Source organism: Notolabrus celidotus, chromosome 14 (genome assembly GCF_009762535.1).
Source record: "Notolabrus celidotus isolate fNotCel1 chromosome 14, fNotCel1.pri, whole genome shotgun sequence".
NCBI classification, from domain to species: Eukaryota; Metazoa; Chordata; class Actinopteri; order Labriformes; family Labridae; genus Notolabrus; species Notolabrus celidotus.
This window is the reverse complement of record NC_048285.1, coordinates 15,946,417-15,959,565: the sequence shown is the minus strand read 5'-3', so window position 1 is coordinate 15,959,565 and position 13,149 is coordinate 15,946,417. Positions and strand designations below refer to the sequence as shown.

At 37.6% G+C, this 13,149-nt stretch overlaps 1 protein-coding gene across 1 annotated transcript in view; it reads left to right on the top strand.

Moving 5' to 3' along the window:
- The window catches only part of kcnab1a (potassium voltage-gated channel, shaker-related subfamily, beta member 1 a), an 87,927-nt gene that overhangs the window by 35,881 nt on the left and 38,897 nt on the right, over window positions 1-13,149 (top strand). Inside the window, exon 2 of the mRNA XM_034701541.1 lies at window positions 13,106-13,149. Coding sequence (XP_034557432.1) covers window positions 13,106-13,149 — 44 coding nt within the window. The remainder of the gene's footprint in view (window positions 1-13,105) is intronic.

Sequence of the window (13,149 nt, the reverse complement as noted above, 5' to 3'; positions counted from 1 at the left end):
CTGCCACCTACATCAATGCTGCAGTAACGTTACAGCAGAACTTGAAGAGAGAGCTACACTGTTCTTAAAGTAGTGTATGCTTAAATATTTACAGAGGGTTTTACCCTTGGCTTGTCTTCAATGTGTTCAAAATGGGCGGTGATTAATATAATTTATACAGGCCTACATCTATCCTGTCTTATTCCTTGATCTCTGATGTCTATGAAACTTTATATACTTTAAACCCTGTACCAACAGTATTCGACCCAACTGTTCCCGAAGGGCTGGTTTGAAGCCAATCGTCAGCGGGTGCCATATTGGAAATGCTGAACTCAATCTAACTTCGTCTGAGCTAGTGTGAGGTAAAGAGAAGGGCCTTTAGCTTTTTACTCTAACAGCTACAGGGTGCTAACCTGTCAATCAAATCAGCCGTGTCATTATTTAGGCTAAAGTTGCACGTTTAAAATCTTCTAAAATAATGAGTTATAAAAAAATTCACCCCTGCGCAATGTGTGCTGATAGAAAAATTAGCTATTCAGACCTAAACAGTTTTTTTAATCAGGCTGTAGACGTGTTTATTAATGCTGCAAAGATGGTCTTTTTTGAATGGGTTCGTATGTGGTTTCCAGTATTTCTGCAGACAGCCTCAAGTGGACACTTGATGAACTGCAGTTTTTAGCACTTCCGCATGGACTTCATATTTTAAGACTAGAGGTAGCTGCTTGGTTTGCATTATGGAAACAGAAAAAAGAGATGGTCACCTGTGTTAAAACAAGTTAAGAATCTACACTTGAATCATGCATATGTTTATCATTAGCATTGCACTAACTCCACTTAATTTAACAAGCTGACAAGCTTTGAATTCAATAAACATTTAACCTAACACTCCCAGTGCTTTGATGATTCCTCTCCAGCCAGCTATCACGTTGCATACTGTTAGGGCACTGTGAAAGATGTGCATGAATGCAATTATTACCCATGCTTTTATTGTGAAAAAAAATTGAGTGCTGTGAATCTGCACTTGATTGCTCTTCTTTTACAACCAGAGGTGTGTCTGAGAAAACTGTTATTGCATTTGAAATAAATATATAAATGAATGCAGAGAGCTGAATATGGAATTGAATATTAAGTGATGATATGGTACAGCTTCAAGAAAACTGAATTATATTTGAATATTACATTCAGTCTCAAGTTTTTCTTTTGGAATTCACTTCCAAGTTGTGCCTTTTCTGATTTAGTTTGTCAATGTGTGTTCAAATTATGTGATTCATTTTTTAAGTACGTTTTTCAGTCAAGCTGAGAAGTTTAAATTCAAATACAAGGAGATTGAAAACAGTTTCAACTGACACATATTTCTGCTCATACAACTGCAGCAAATTTGACATGTGACCCTTATCATTGTATTTTACAATGAGCAAGCCTATGCACAGCCCACAGTAAGCAGAGTGGCAATGCATGAGCAAAAAGAACAGAATCACCTATGTAGGAAGAAGTGCTACAGGGTCGCACATTTACATATAGCCCAATTATTATGTGTTTTACAAATGTTTTGACAAAATGAGAAAAAAAATCCAGGAAATCACATTGTAGGATTTTTAAAGAATTTATTTGTAAATTATGGTGGAAAATAAGTATTTGGTCACCCACAAACAAGCAAGATTTCTGGCTCTCACAGACCTGTAACTTCTTCTTTAAGAAGCTCTTGTGTCCTCCACTCGTTACCTGTATTAATGGCACCTGTTTGAACTCGTTACCTGTATAAAAGACACCTGTCCACAGCCTCAAACAGTCAGACTCCAAACTGAACCATGGCCAAGACCAAAGAGCTGTCGAAGGACACCAGGAAGAACATTGTGGACCTGCACCAGGCTGGGAAGAGTGAATCTACAATAGGCAAGCAGGTTGGTGTGAATAAATCAACTGTGGGAGCAATAGTAAGAAAATGGAAGACAAACAAGATCATTGATAATCTCCCTCGATCTGGGGCCCCACGCAAGATCTCATCCCGTGGGGTCAAAATAATCATGAGAACGGTGAGCAAAAATCCCAGAACTACACGGAGGGACCTGATGAATGACCTGCAGAGAGCTGGGACCAAAGTAACAAAGGCTACCATCAGTAACACACTACGCCGAGAGGGACTCAAATCCTGCAGCGCCAGGCGTGTCCCCCTGCTTAAGCCAGTACATGTCCAGGCCCGTCTGAAGTTTGCCAGAGAGCATATGGATGATCCAGAAAAGGATTGGGAGAATTTCATGTGGTCAGATGAAACCAAAATAGAACTGTTTGGTAAAAACTCAACTCATCGTGTTTGGAGGAAGAAGAATGCTGAGTTGCATCCCAAGAACACCATACCTACTGTGAAGCATGGGGGTGGAAACCTCATTCTCATTTTGTCTCTCATAGTTGAAGTGTACCTCTGATGAAAATTACAGACCTCTATCATCTTTCTAAGTAGGAGAACTTGCAAAATCAGTGGCTGACTAAATACTTTTTTGCCCCACTATATATATATATATATATATATATATATATATATATATATATATATATATATATATATATATATATATATATATATATATATATATATATATATATATATATATATATAAATCTTTTTTTTACATCTAACTATTCCTGTGAGGGGATTTATGGTTTAAAGATGATGATAGCTGTTTTTGAACTCTGTTATTTCTGAGAAAAAGGCTCAAAGTGAGTCATACTGTTCTGTGAATATCATCACATGCATTTAAATACATTCAGTTTTTCACATGCTGCCTTGTGCAATTCACTCACTACATACAGCAATGCATATTTACCTTGTCCACACCTGAATAATCACACAAATCCACATGTGCACACAGGCATCATTACAAATCTCCCCATACTCACAATGACTGACCTTGTTGCAGTATGTAGTGCAGCTGCAACTGTGAAAGTGTCAAAGGACTGATTGGCTGAAAGTGTGCTTCCTAGAGGTGCTATTGGTAGTGTTATCTCTCCTTACTTGCTAGATGACAGCTTTTATATTACTCCCATACGCAGGCTGCTGTATTACTCTGCGGCTATGTAGGCTTTGAGAGCCTCCCCCCTTACTTCTTCACACCCCCCACCCACTCAGTGCTCAGGCTTTGATAAGCATGAAATAGCCCCACAGCTGAGATTGCTCCATAGTTCACAGGAAACAGTTTATCTCATACGGACACGCAGGTACGGACACACAGGCACAACATGCAAGCAGGTGCATGTACATATAACTGAGAGTGTGCACAAATCTATTCATGTATTTATGTATGCATGCCTGCGTGACTGCAGAGGCACACATTTACACTTCAACTTGCACATACAGATTGCTTACTTTTCAAATGGGACTTTTCAGAGTGGTGGTTGGGATTTACTCAGCTGTTTATTTAAAAGAGAAGTACTGTAGGTAGCATTTTACAAAGGGGAATGACTACTCTGAGGTTACAGCCAGCATCATATTACCGTATATTACATAGTGAGGGGGGATTTTTCCCTTTTGTGTTTGTTTGTTGTAGCATTGAGCAATGTTACTTGGCAAACTAATGAGATGAGTAGACCACATATATCTTTATACTCTTTTTCAAATTTTAAACTGAAAAAAAAATTGAATTAAAAGAAGCTTCACATATGTTCTTTAAAACGTTTTCTCTTTGTCAAACATGCTCTGTAGTTAAAAGAGAACATAACCCAGAGGTAAAATTTAGGTACATTTTGACCAAGAGTCCTGTGGTCTTTTAGCCCCCAGAACTACTTTACTCTGAATTGAAAGGTTCTGTGCCCCCCATTGCTGTCTGTGTTTTGACCGCAGGCTCCATCAAATGCACCTCCTCTTTTCCAAGGAGGTATGCAACGGATGCATGCTTTGCCACACAACATATCCTGCTATTCATTGTGCACCGATTTATACCAGATGGCAGATGCTCAAGTGGCTGAGAAATACAGTTTTAAATAATAGTATTTGATTTAAACCAAGCGGCAACCTCCCGTTCAATAAAGATGATCTTCGCAGCATTAATAAAACAGAGTCATCATGAAACTTGATATTATCTTTGGAATGTTGGTTATGGGTGGTTATGCTAGCTGCTTAGCCAGTCAGTTGGTAGGAAATGGGGCAGTGATATGTGCTGCCAGTGTAAAGGCAGGAACAGCTGATGAGGTACACAGAAAATTCTTTGTAGACCAGACCATCTCAGGCTTGGTCATTCAAAGGCTACAGCCCCTGAATTGGGACACAGTTAATAAGCCTGATTTTAATTCATGTTTGAAAATTGTCAAATACTATTTTTCCTGCCAAAATAAAAAGTAAATCATTTAATAGATAATATAGGAAGAAAGCATCCACAGGTACTGCCACCTTCCTGCATGTCTTTTAGTTTTCACAAGAAGGACTACGTGTAATAGACTGAGATCAAAGTTCAGTGAAAGGTCAGAAATTGTGTGATGTGCCAGCCATCACCACGTATCACCATCAGCTATGATCTATCACTGTTTTCTCTGCCACTTCTCTAGCTCTCACTTCTCTTCATGTCCATGTGCATCTTCCTTGCAGGCACAAGTGTTAGATTTTGTAGGTGCTAACAAAGTGCTAACAAAGTGAAAGAAAACAATACCCTCAAAGAGCGAGGACATATATCAGTGATGATACTGACTTTGAGTGTGTTTCATTTCTCTCACTTCATCATTCTCACATTTCACTCTAAATTATTTATTTCAATTGGTTCATCATGAATCACAATATACAAGCTCAGTAGTTTCCTCTTGATTAATGTGTTTTGTGATCTTTGGTTCTCTGGTGCAGTTTATCAGCATCAGGCTTTCTCTATCTGTCTTTCTCTTTCTGCTTGCTCAGTTCTTTTGATTCTCAGAATATCCCTGTTACTTTTTTTTTTTTTTTTTTTACAAATTTCTATCTGGTCAACATATTTACATTAAAGCTTACACAGCTCATATCGCTTGTCAGTTGCAACATTTAATTGGAGAGTGTTCAGCTTTCTCATCTGGAATTCACTGCTATGGGTGAATAGCTGATATCACAGCAGATCCTTTTAATTTTTTTTAATCAATCATTGCCTCAATCTCCATCTCTTAATTACTCACTCAATTAGATATGGAGGGATAATTAGTCCACACAACATGATAATTATCTGCAGATGGCTCTCTCTTCCTCTGAAATGAAGTCATTAACATGGCATCCTTTTTGCCAATAGAAGATTTTATGCAAATATGTTATTACAAATATCGATGAAGTGTCAGATTCCCGCTCCTCCAATTACAGATATAAAAACACAAGACTGAAAAAGATGGTATTCTGCTGTAAAGACAGCAAAGATGTTACAATGGGTGAGGAATCTGAGGTTCAACATGTTTTGTAAAAAAAAGAGTCAGACTCAGCAGCAAAACTCAGCAGCAGTGATAAGACCCAAAAAGATTAGCTTTGATTTGTACAAGTTTTTGCTAAGGCACCTTGAGAGACATTCAGAGTTATAATTGTGAATAGTGCTGTATATGCATGATAGAGCAATTACAGAGAGCTTTCATGTTTTAAACATGATGGGATGCATGTGAGTGAGAGGAGGTAGATGCTTTTGAATGACAACCCTGACATTGAATGAAGTGAGAGAGGTTGAGACATGATCACCATCTTGATCCACATTTCCCTTTAGTTTTTCTAGTATGAGTTTACCTTTAATGAAATGTAACATGAAACTACAACTTTTACAACAAGGAAGCAATAGCGATCTTATGGCTGCTGCACACAAGGAGCATGTTGGTTGTGTGAGTTGAACTGTCAAAGGTGTCTCATAAGCTTTACCCAAAATAAGGCCAGAATCTATATTAAAATGTCTTGTCTTTATAAACAGTGATAGGTTTGATCAATGTCCCGTTGTTTCATTATGACAGGGAGAAATGAGAAAATTCAGTAGAAATTTGGTATAGCTAACACATTTTCAATCATAAGCCAAGCTGGCAAGATATCCCAGTAATTTTTAAGGTGGTTGAGTTGCTGGGAGTTGAAATTAAGTATTGGTCAAGGAGAGGAGATTTACATAATGGACAAAGAGCAGTTTAAAAAATCAAAAACAGAGGTGTACTCCGGCTGTTTTAGGGGCAGGGGCGAAAACAAAAAGAGGGGCACCTCCTTTCAAATCCCTGGTATTCAATGTTTTGGGTGAATTTAAATGTATTGATGCAGTCGTAACACGACCTCCCTCCAGAACACCTCCAGAACTTAATTCCCTGCGTCGTGGTGAATATTTTTGTGACCAATTGTGGTGGAAATTGAATTATGAAAAAAGAAAAGAAAAAACTATTGATATATTTCTATATTATTGTTTATATTAAATGATAAACATGACATTACATAACATAATCAACCACAAGTGCAACCAGAGGGCACTTTTTTACATTTAATTCCCCGGAGGGGTCATCTAAAGGGCACTTTTTTTTAACATTTAATACATTTTAGAGTCATCCAGAGGGCATTTTTTATGTTTTGTACATTTGAGGAGCATCCAATAGCACCTTTTTACCTTTTATACATTTGAGGGGCATCAATATGGCACTTTCTTTCACATTTTGTACATTTTAGGGTCATCCATTGGGTACTTTTTAATGTTTTTCCACTGAAAGGGCACCAGAGAAGGCACGTTTTAAATGTTCTTTCTACTACAGCGGAATTCAAGAGGGCACTTTAGCATGGTTTATTTTGGACATGAGGGCACCAGGGGGGTGACCCCCCCAAGTTCTGAGTACACCACTGCTAACAAACCAGAAATAATTAAAAGGGAGAGGGCTAAAAGCAAAATAGTTTGGAGAGGGAACCATTTGCGGAGGCTTGTTAAGTTATGAGAACAGTAGTGATAGAAATATTAGGAACTATGAGGTAACTGCTGTCGTCTCCTTTAGGTGTGAAGAGTCGCAATAGACAAACAATGTGTGATGCCAGAATTTCAGTGATTACTGCGACATAGTAACCTACTTTATCTGGAGCTCAGGTGGCCTTGGGCATGCACCTCTGCTCTTCTGTGCTCCCTCCTCTGTTCTCCCAGTCTCATTCCCGATCGCTTACACACACACACACACACACACACACACACACACACACACACACACACACACACACACACACACACACACACACACACACACACCCACACACACACACACACACACACACACACACACACACACACACACAAACATACACACTCTCACACTGTTTTAAACTAGATGGAGAAATGTGTTAGACGTTCTCTTGTGGCTCGTAACTGTTTTTCAGCAGTGTAAACAGCAATTCAATGTTCATTTTGAAAATTGGTCACAAAAGTGGAAGCAGTCCCTCTGCAAGTCGTCCTTGTAATTGTTAAAGGAGAAGTGCACACAGAAATAAAACACTATCATTAACCATGGTAATAAGGTTAGCCAAATAATAAACGATTTCTGTGCAGTCATTTATCTCATGATGAGTTGAATACACACGGGCACACTTAGCAGTTTGCCAGATAGAGAGCATCAACTCTAGATGAGCCTTCAAGATCCAACAATGTAAAAACTAATGTAGTTTAAAATGCACACTGAAAGCATAACCTAAATACATTTCACCCTGAATACTGAGCAGCCCCCTCCTCTACAATAGTGAAGGAGATAATGGGCAAATCAGTGACGATTTGTGGTGATGACTGTTGACATGCTGGAGATAGAGTATTTTGGCAGATAAAGAGAGAGGATGATAGTGCCATAGTACTGGGGGTCTTAGAGAAAGTCATTACTGTCTATCACCAGGCAAATGAAGACATGTTTAAGTGGAGATGAATAGCCTCATTGAAGGGAAAGGCTTCTTATGGTAGATTTGATTGGAAAAGCAGCTATGGGGGTTTATATTTCAATAAATATTTGATGGGCAAGGACGGCTGCATTGGCATGTGAGTGTTGAGCAGTGGGGGGTTGGTTATTTATTTATATATATGCGTGGCTATAAGTGTTTGCATATCTATGAAGAGCCATTTGAAAGAGGTTTTAAATGAGGGAAACAATCATGTTCTCACTCCATCTCCCAAGAGAGGCAATCTTATTTTCCTCATCTCTGCATCATTCCCTCCATCTCATCTGTTCTCCTCCTTTCAGTGCAGCTCATTCATCCATCTTGCAATCTATCCCAGTGAAAGCTGAATGGGAGGACGTATTGTGAAGGATCAGCAGTACACAGGCCAACCAAGCTGATCGGAGAAAAGTAATTTGTTCCTTTATTACTTTAGTCAACACGGGAGAAAAAGGTCAAACAGTGGGTAAAAGAAAGTATACCCCACTATTGAAGTGTCTTTCCACCTCACTACCCCATACTGTACAGTAAGTGAATGCTTTGTGAGTTAGCAGCTGCTCCAACAAGTTATGTTTATTTTGTGATCTGCTCTTTGAAGTCCGTTCGAAAATGAGTCAGTAGTTTGATTCTTTTTGAAATGAGGGACATATTAATAGATAGTCTTGAGAACACTTTGTCAGGGGTGAAAAGAATGAGTTAAACATTGGCCCTAAAAACTGCTCTGTCACAATAATAACCCACCATCTCTCCTTTGCAACTATAAGTGCTCTGTCTAAATTGACTATCTGTTAGTATTCATTCCACTTATCACAGTGGGAAGGTTCTTTTTTTTTCATCGTTTGCTTTGTAAGGAGATCTGTCTCCATCTGCTCCGGCTCCAGCCAAGCGTTTCTTTTAAAACCTGAAATAGAGTTCACCTGGACTCTCATCATTCATGGCCGTGGCCGGGAATGGGGACATCATCATTAATCGCTGGCGGGGCATCCAGTGCCTGACTCAGCGCCTCCAGTCTACATGATCTAAATTTAAAAGATTGCCCTGACTAGACTACAGGGAGACCTTTACATAAAACTTTTTAAAGGATCATCTTTTGTCAGAAAAAAAGAAAAACTTTACATTAGGCTACTTGCCAGAATCAGAACCAGCTTTATTGAACAGGTATGTGTAGACATTCTGTGTACCAACTTAAAACTACACGTATTAAACTTGTATAGAAGCCAACATTAAACATTATCATTAGAAATACATATAAACATACCTACAAGGGACAGCTGTAAAATGGTAAGTAGTGCAAAGGATGCTGGGTAAACCCAATAAGTGTGCAACTATTTAACAGGTGGTTAATTTACATTAGTTAGATATTAGATTAGATATACTTTATTGATACCAATTGAGGAAACTCTTTTGTTCCAGCAGCTTACAACACAGGGCAGAGGAATACAATAATAAATATAGTAATAATAATATTATTAAAATAATAATAATAATAATAATAATAATAATAATAATAATAATAATAATAATAATAATAATAATAGTAGTAGTAGTAATAATAATAAAAACAATAAAAGTAATAATACAAAAAATAATAATAATTATAATAACAATGATGGTAATACTAATGATATTGACAATAATAATTAAAGTTATAGTAATAGTAATAATAGTAATAATAATAATAGTAATGACAGTAGTAGTAATGATAATAATATTAATAATAATAATAATAATGATTGTAATAATAACATAAATAATAATAGTAACAATAATAATAAGTGAGGTGAAATAAAATAAAATGTAGCAAATAGTACAGATATATAGTCACTATGTACGCTTCTATCTTATAAGTAGATAAGTAAGCCCAATCACTGTACAGATAAAATTGCACCATGTTTTTAAAAACACACACATTATGAAAAAACACAATTCAAATATGAGCTGGTTGCAACCAGTTTGTGGTTGTGATTAATAAATAATGACCATGGAAGACAATAGCTGCCATGGAGTGAAATAAAAGATAATGATTACAGACATATAACTAACGTCACATTTTGTTGCTGGTGTTGAACAGTCTGATTGCAGATATGATGAATTACCTGCGGTAGCCCTCATAAGGTGGGCTGAAGCTTGGTCTTGCACCTGTTTGTTGAAAGACAGCAAGTTTCCAGTAAAGAGTATGAGTCACACTTGCATTCAATCCTGTGAATATATGGCTTTTTTCACAGTTATTGTGAAAACAAATGCGCCGCAGAAAAAAACACTACAGAAATTGCAGCCACAGCTTTAAACTCATTTATGTAGTGTATGCATATATGAATAATCATCTCCTGGTACTGTCGTTGAAGAGCACCTTGTCCAAAATTGTGAGCCTCCTATGTAGATATTTTATAGGTTACAGAAGATCTAATCCATCATCCAAAATTGATTTGCAGAGGGTGGCTTATTTTTTTTACACCCAATCAACAACTCTGATATTGAAGGATACAGAGGTGACATGTCAGCAATGAATATCCTGAGTGGCTCTGACAGGTGGGTAGAAATGAAAGATTGCTAAAAACTGTGAATAGTGTACTCTTCAATCAATACACAAAGCTGAGCCTGAAATGAATGCAAAGTAAGATGCTTTAAGTGAGGCCACGTTTGTGCTTAAATGCATATTATAGGGATTCTGTGTGAGTGTGGAACTCCAATTCAACCATTTTATCACTATGTAAGCAGCAGTCGATTGAATCATTTAATATACTGTATTTTCTCCAGTAATGCAGAAAAAGCCTTTGTACTTGGGGCTTGTAGTGAGTGACTCAAAAAATTAGGCTTTCACATTTATTATGAGCAAGACATAAAGTTGTTGAATAAAACATTCTTTTTCAGATTTCCAGGGCTTCTAAAATCAGAACAACTTATTTGGTACACCACAAGACTAGGACAGTTATAGATATTGGATAAATAACGAAAGACTAGGACACATCATGTTTACTTTTCTGCATTTACAGTATCCAGATTAAAATTGGAAGTCCAGCATGGCATGTGTCCTGCTTCATCTTGAAGAGTTGCAGACCTTAACTGTGACATACTTTGTACTGTTTTCATTCAAGGAGTACACAAAGTGTGACGGCCAGTAGGTTTTTTTTCTTCTTCTTCTCTCTGCTCTTTAAAGTGCAATAAGAAATAGTGTGCTTTGAAACAAAAATGATGATGTGGATTTTACTTCAAGATCAATTTTAAGTTCTCTCCAAACAAGGTTCCTGAGCAAGCAAAAGCAGCCGACAAAACAAAGCATGCACTGGTCTCCCGGGAACACTACACCACCTGTACTGCCTGCAAGCTGATGAATTGGAGCAGCAGTTATAGCTGTGCACCTGCTCAAAAAACTGGAATTCTGGTTGTGTGAGTGTGTGTGTGTGTGTGTGTGTGTGTGTGTGTGTGTGTGTGTGTGTGTGTGTGTGTGTGTGTGTGTGTGTGTGTGTCTCTCTCTCTCTCTCCTGTAGCTTCAGTTTAGTCATCAGTCCATGTACACTCTCTCTGGAAACTGACATGACAGCACAATAACTGTTCATCAAGCTTGATTGGACATGGCGGGGATCTGCCTGTCTATCCACAATAGTGAAACAGACAAGAGGTTCAACCTCGGCTGTATTACTGTAATCTGAGAGTGAAACTGTGCCTCTCTCAATGTCAAGCACCTCTTAGCTAAATGTTTTAAGCTTCAGTGAAATGTAACTGTCTGTTTTCTTTCATAAATGTCACTAGAATAGTTTAAGTTGTCACAAATGTTTTTTTTTGTATGTGTTTGTGCTTTTATTTACGAAAACAACAACAACACCACTCAAACAAAAAAAGAGCCAGAAGGAGAGTAAATATTGGATTAAGATTCTCTATGTGATCAAATAAATGTTAACTATATACTAAACTAGATCAAGTCCTTTTTAATAAATGGTTTCATCGTAACAGTTTAAGCAGCAGCAATTTCAATTATACTTCAGTTTTTTGAATTTACACATTAATGGGAGATTTTCAGCTAAACAGAGTTGAAGGGCAGTTTCTTCAGTGGTTTGTTAGGTCAGCATTTTGTTTCTTGGTTGATGAGTTTGCAGAGGCAGGTGTGGGTTCATGGAGGGATTAACTAATTACTGTACATATTTGAGATTTCTGGAGATACTATGCACACTGAAAGTGTCATTCTAAGCAGAAATTGTGTGTTGTTTTAACGACACCTTAAGGAGGCTATTAGTGGGCTAATTAGATGCATTGAATACCTATAGGACACGCATGTGCAGAAACACTCCCAAACACACTTAATTATCCTCTCTCCAGTAAACAAGTTTTAAGGATTTTCATTTTACCCAATTAGTGTGATGATGTTTTTACTTTTGTGACTCTGTTTCTCTTGGGTGTTTGTTTTCCACTCTGCTGATTGGAAAGAAGAACATTAAAGAGTCAATAAACAATTCCTTGACATGATGGGAGGTGAACAGTGTCAGATCTTCTACCTGGAGGTTCAGGAGATCGAAATTCAATTTCCTGTCATGGAGCAATTTGAAACACTGTCAAGCTGTCATGTGATGATCAGAAGCAGAGCTGCATTCAGCATCTTGCCAAAATGAAAAGTCTGCCTCTCACAATGGGGAAAAAAATGGAGAGAGAACCTATGGGAAGAAAATAAAGACTTAATAAACAAAAGAGCAAAAGTAAAAGGTTCAACAGAAACTTACTTAATACAAAATTGACAGGAAAAAACGAGAGTACTGGGAACACAGGAAGACTCATAGAGAAGACGCACAGGGAGACATTCACAATAAACTGACAACGCAAGGGAGGAAACACAGGGACTAAATACACATGAGAGACACAGACAACAAGACACTTATGAGGGTACAATCAAACATGAGGGAAACACAAGGGCAGGAAGTAAAACAAAACCAGATACACAGGGGGCAAGAAGTAAGAAATAAAACAGGAAACACAATAGATTAACTGGAAACACAAGTGGGAATACACGTACAAGAGATACAACAAGACATATGCCACATTCACTATTTTCAATACATAATAGGTTGAAATGTCCTAAAATAACAACTCATAATGTGATTAAGTGAACTCCGTTATTGTTAAATTAGAGAATGGTATTTTTTATACCATCCATGCTTTGCAGAACTTAATACAAAAAATTGCGATCATCAAAACTGACTCTCAGACTAAAGATCTGTTGGCATGTGTGGTTAAATACAGGCATGTGATTTCAGTGTACATACAGTAATTTCTTCCATTCTGTTTTTGCAGGAACCTTGGAAAGTCAGGACTCAGAGTATCTTGCTTAGGACTTG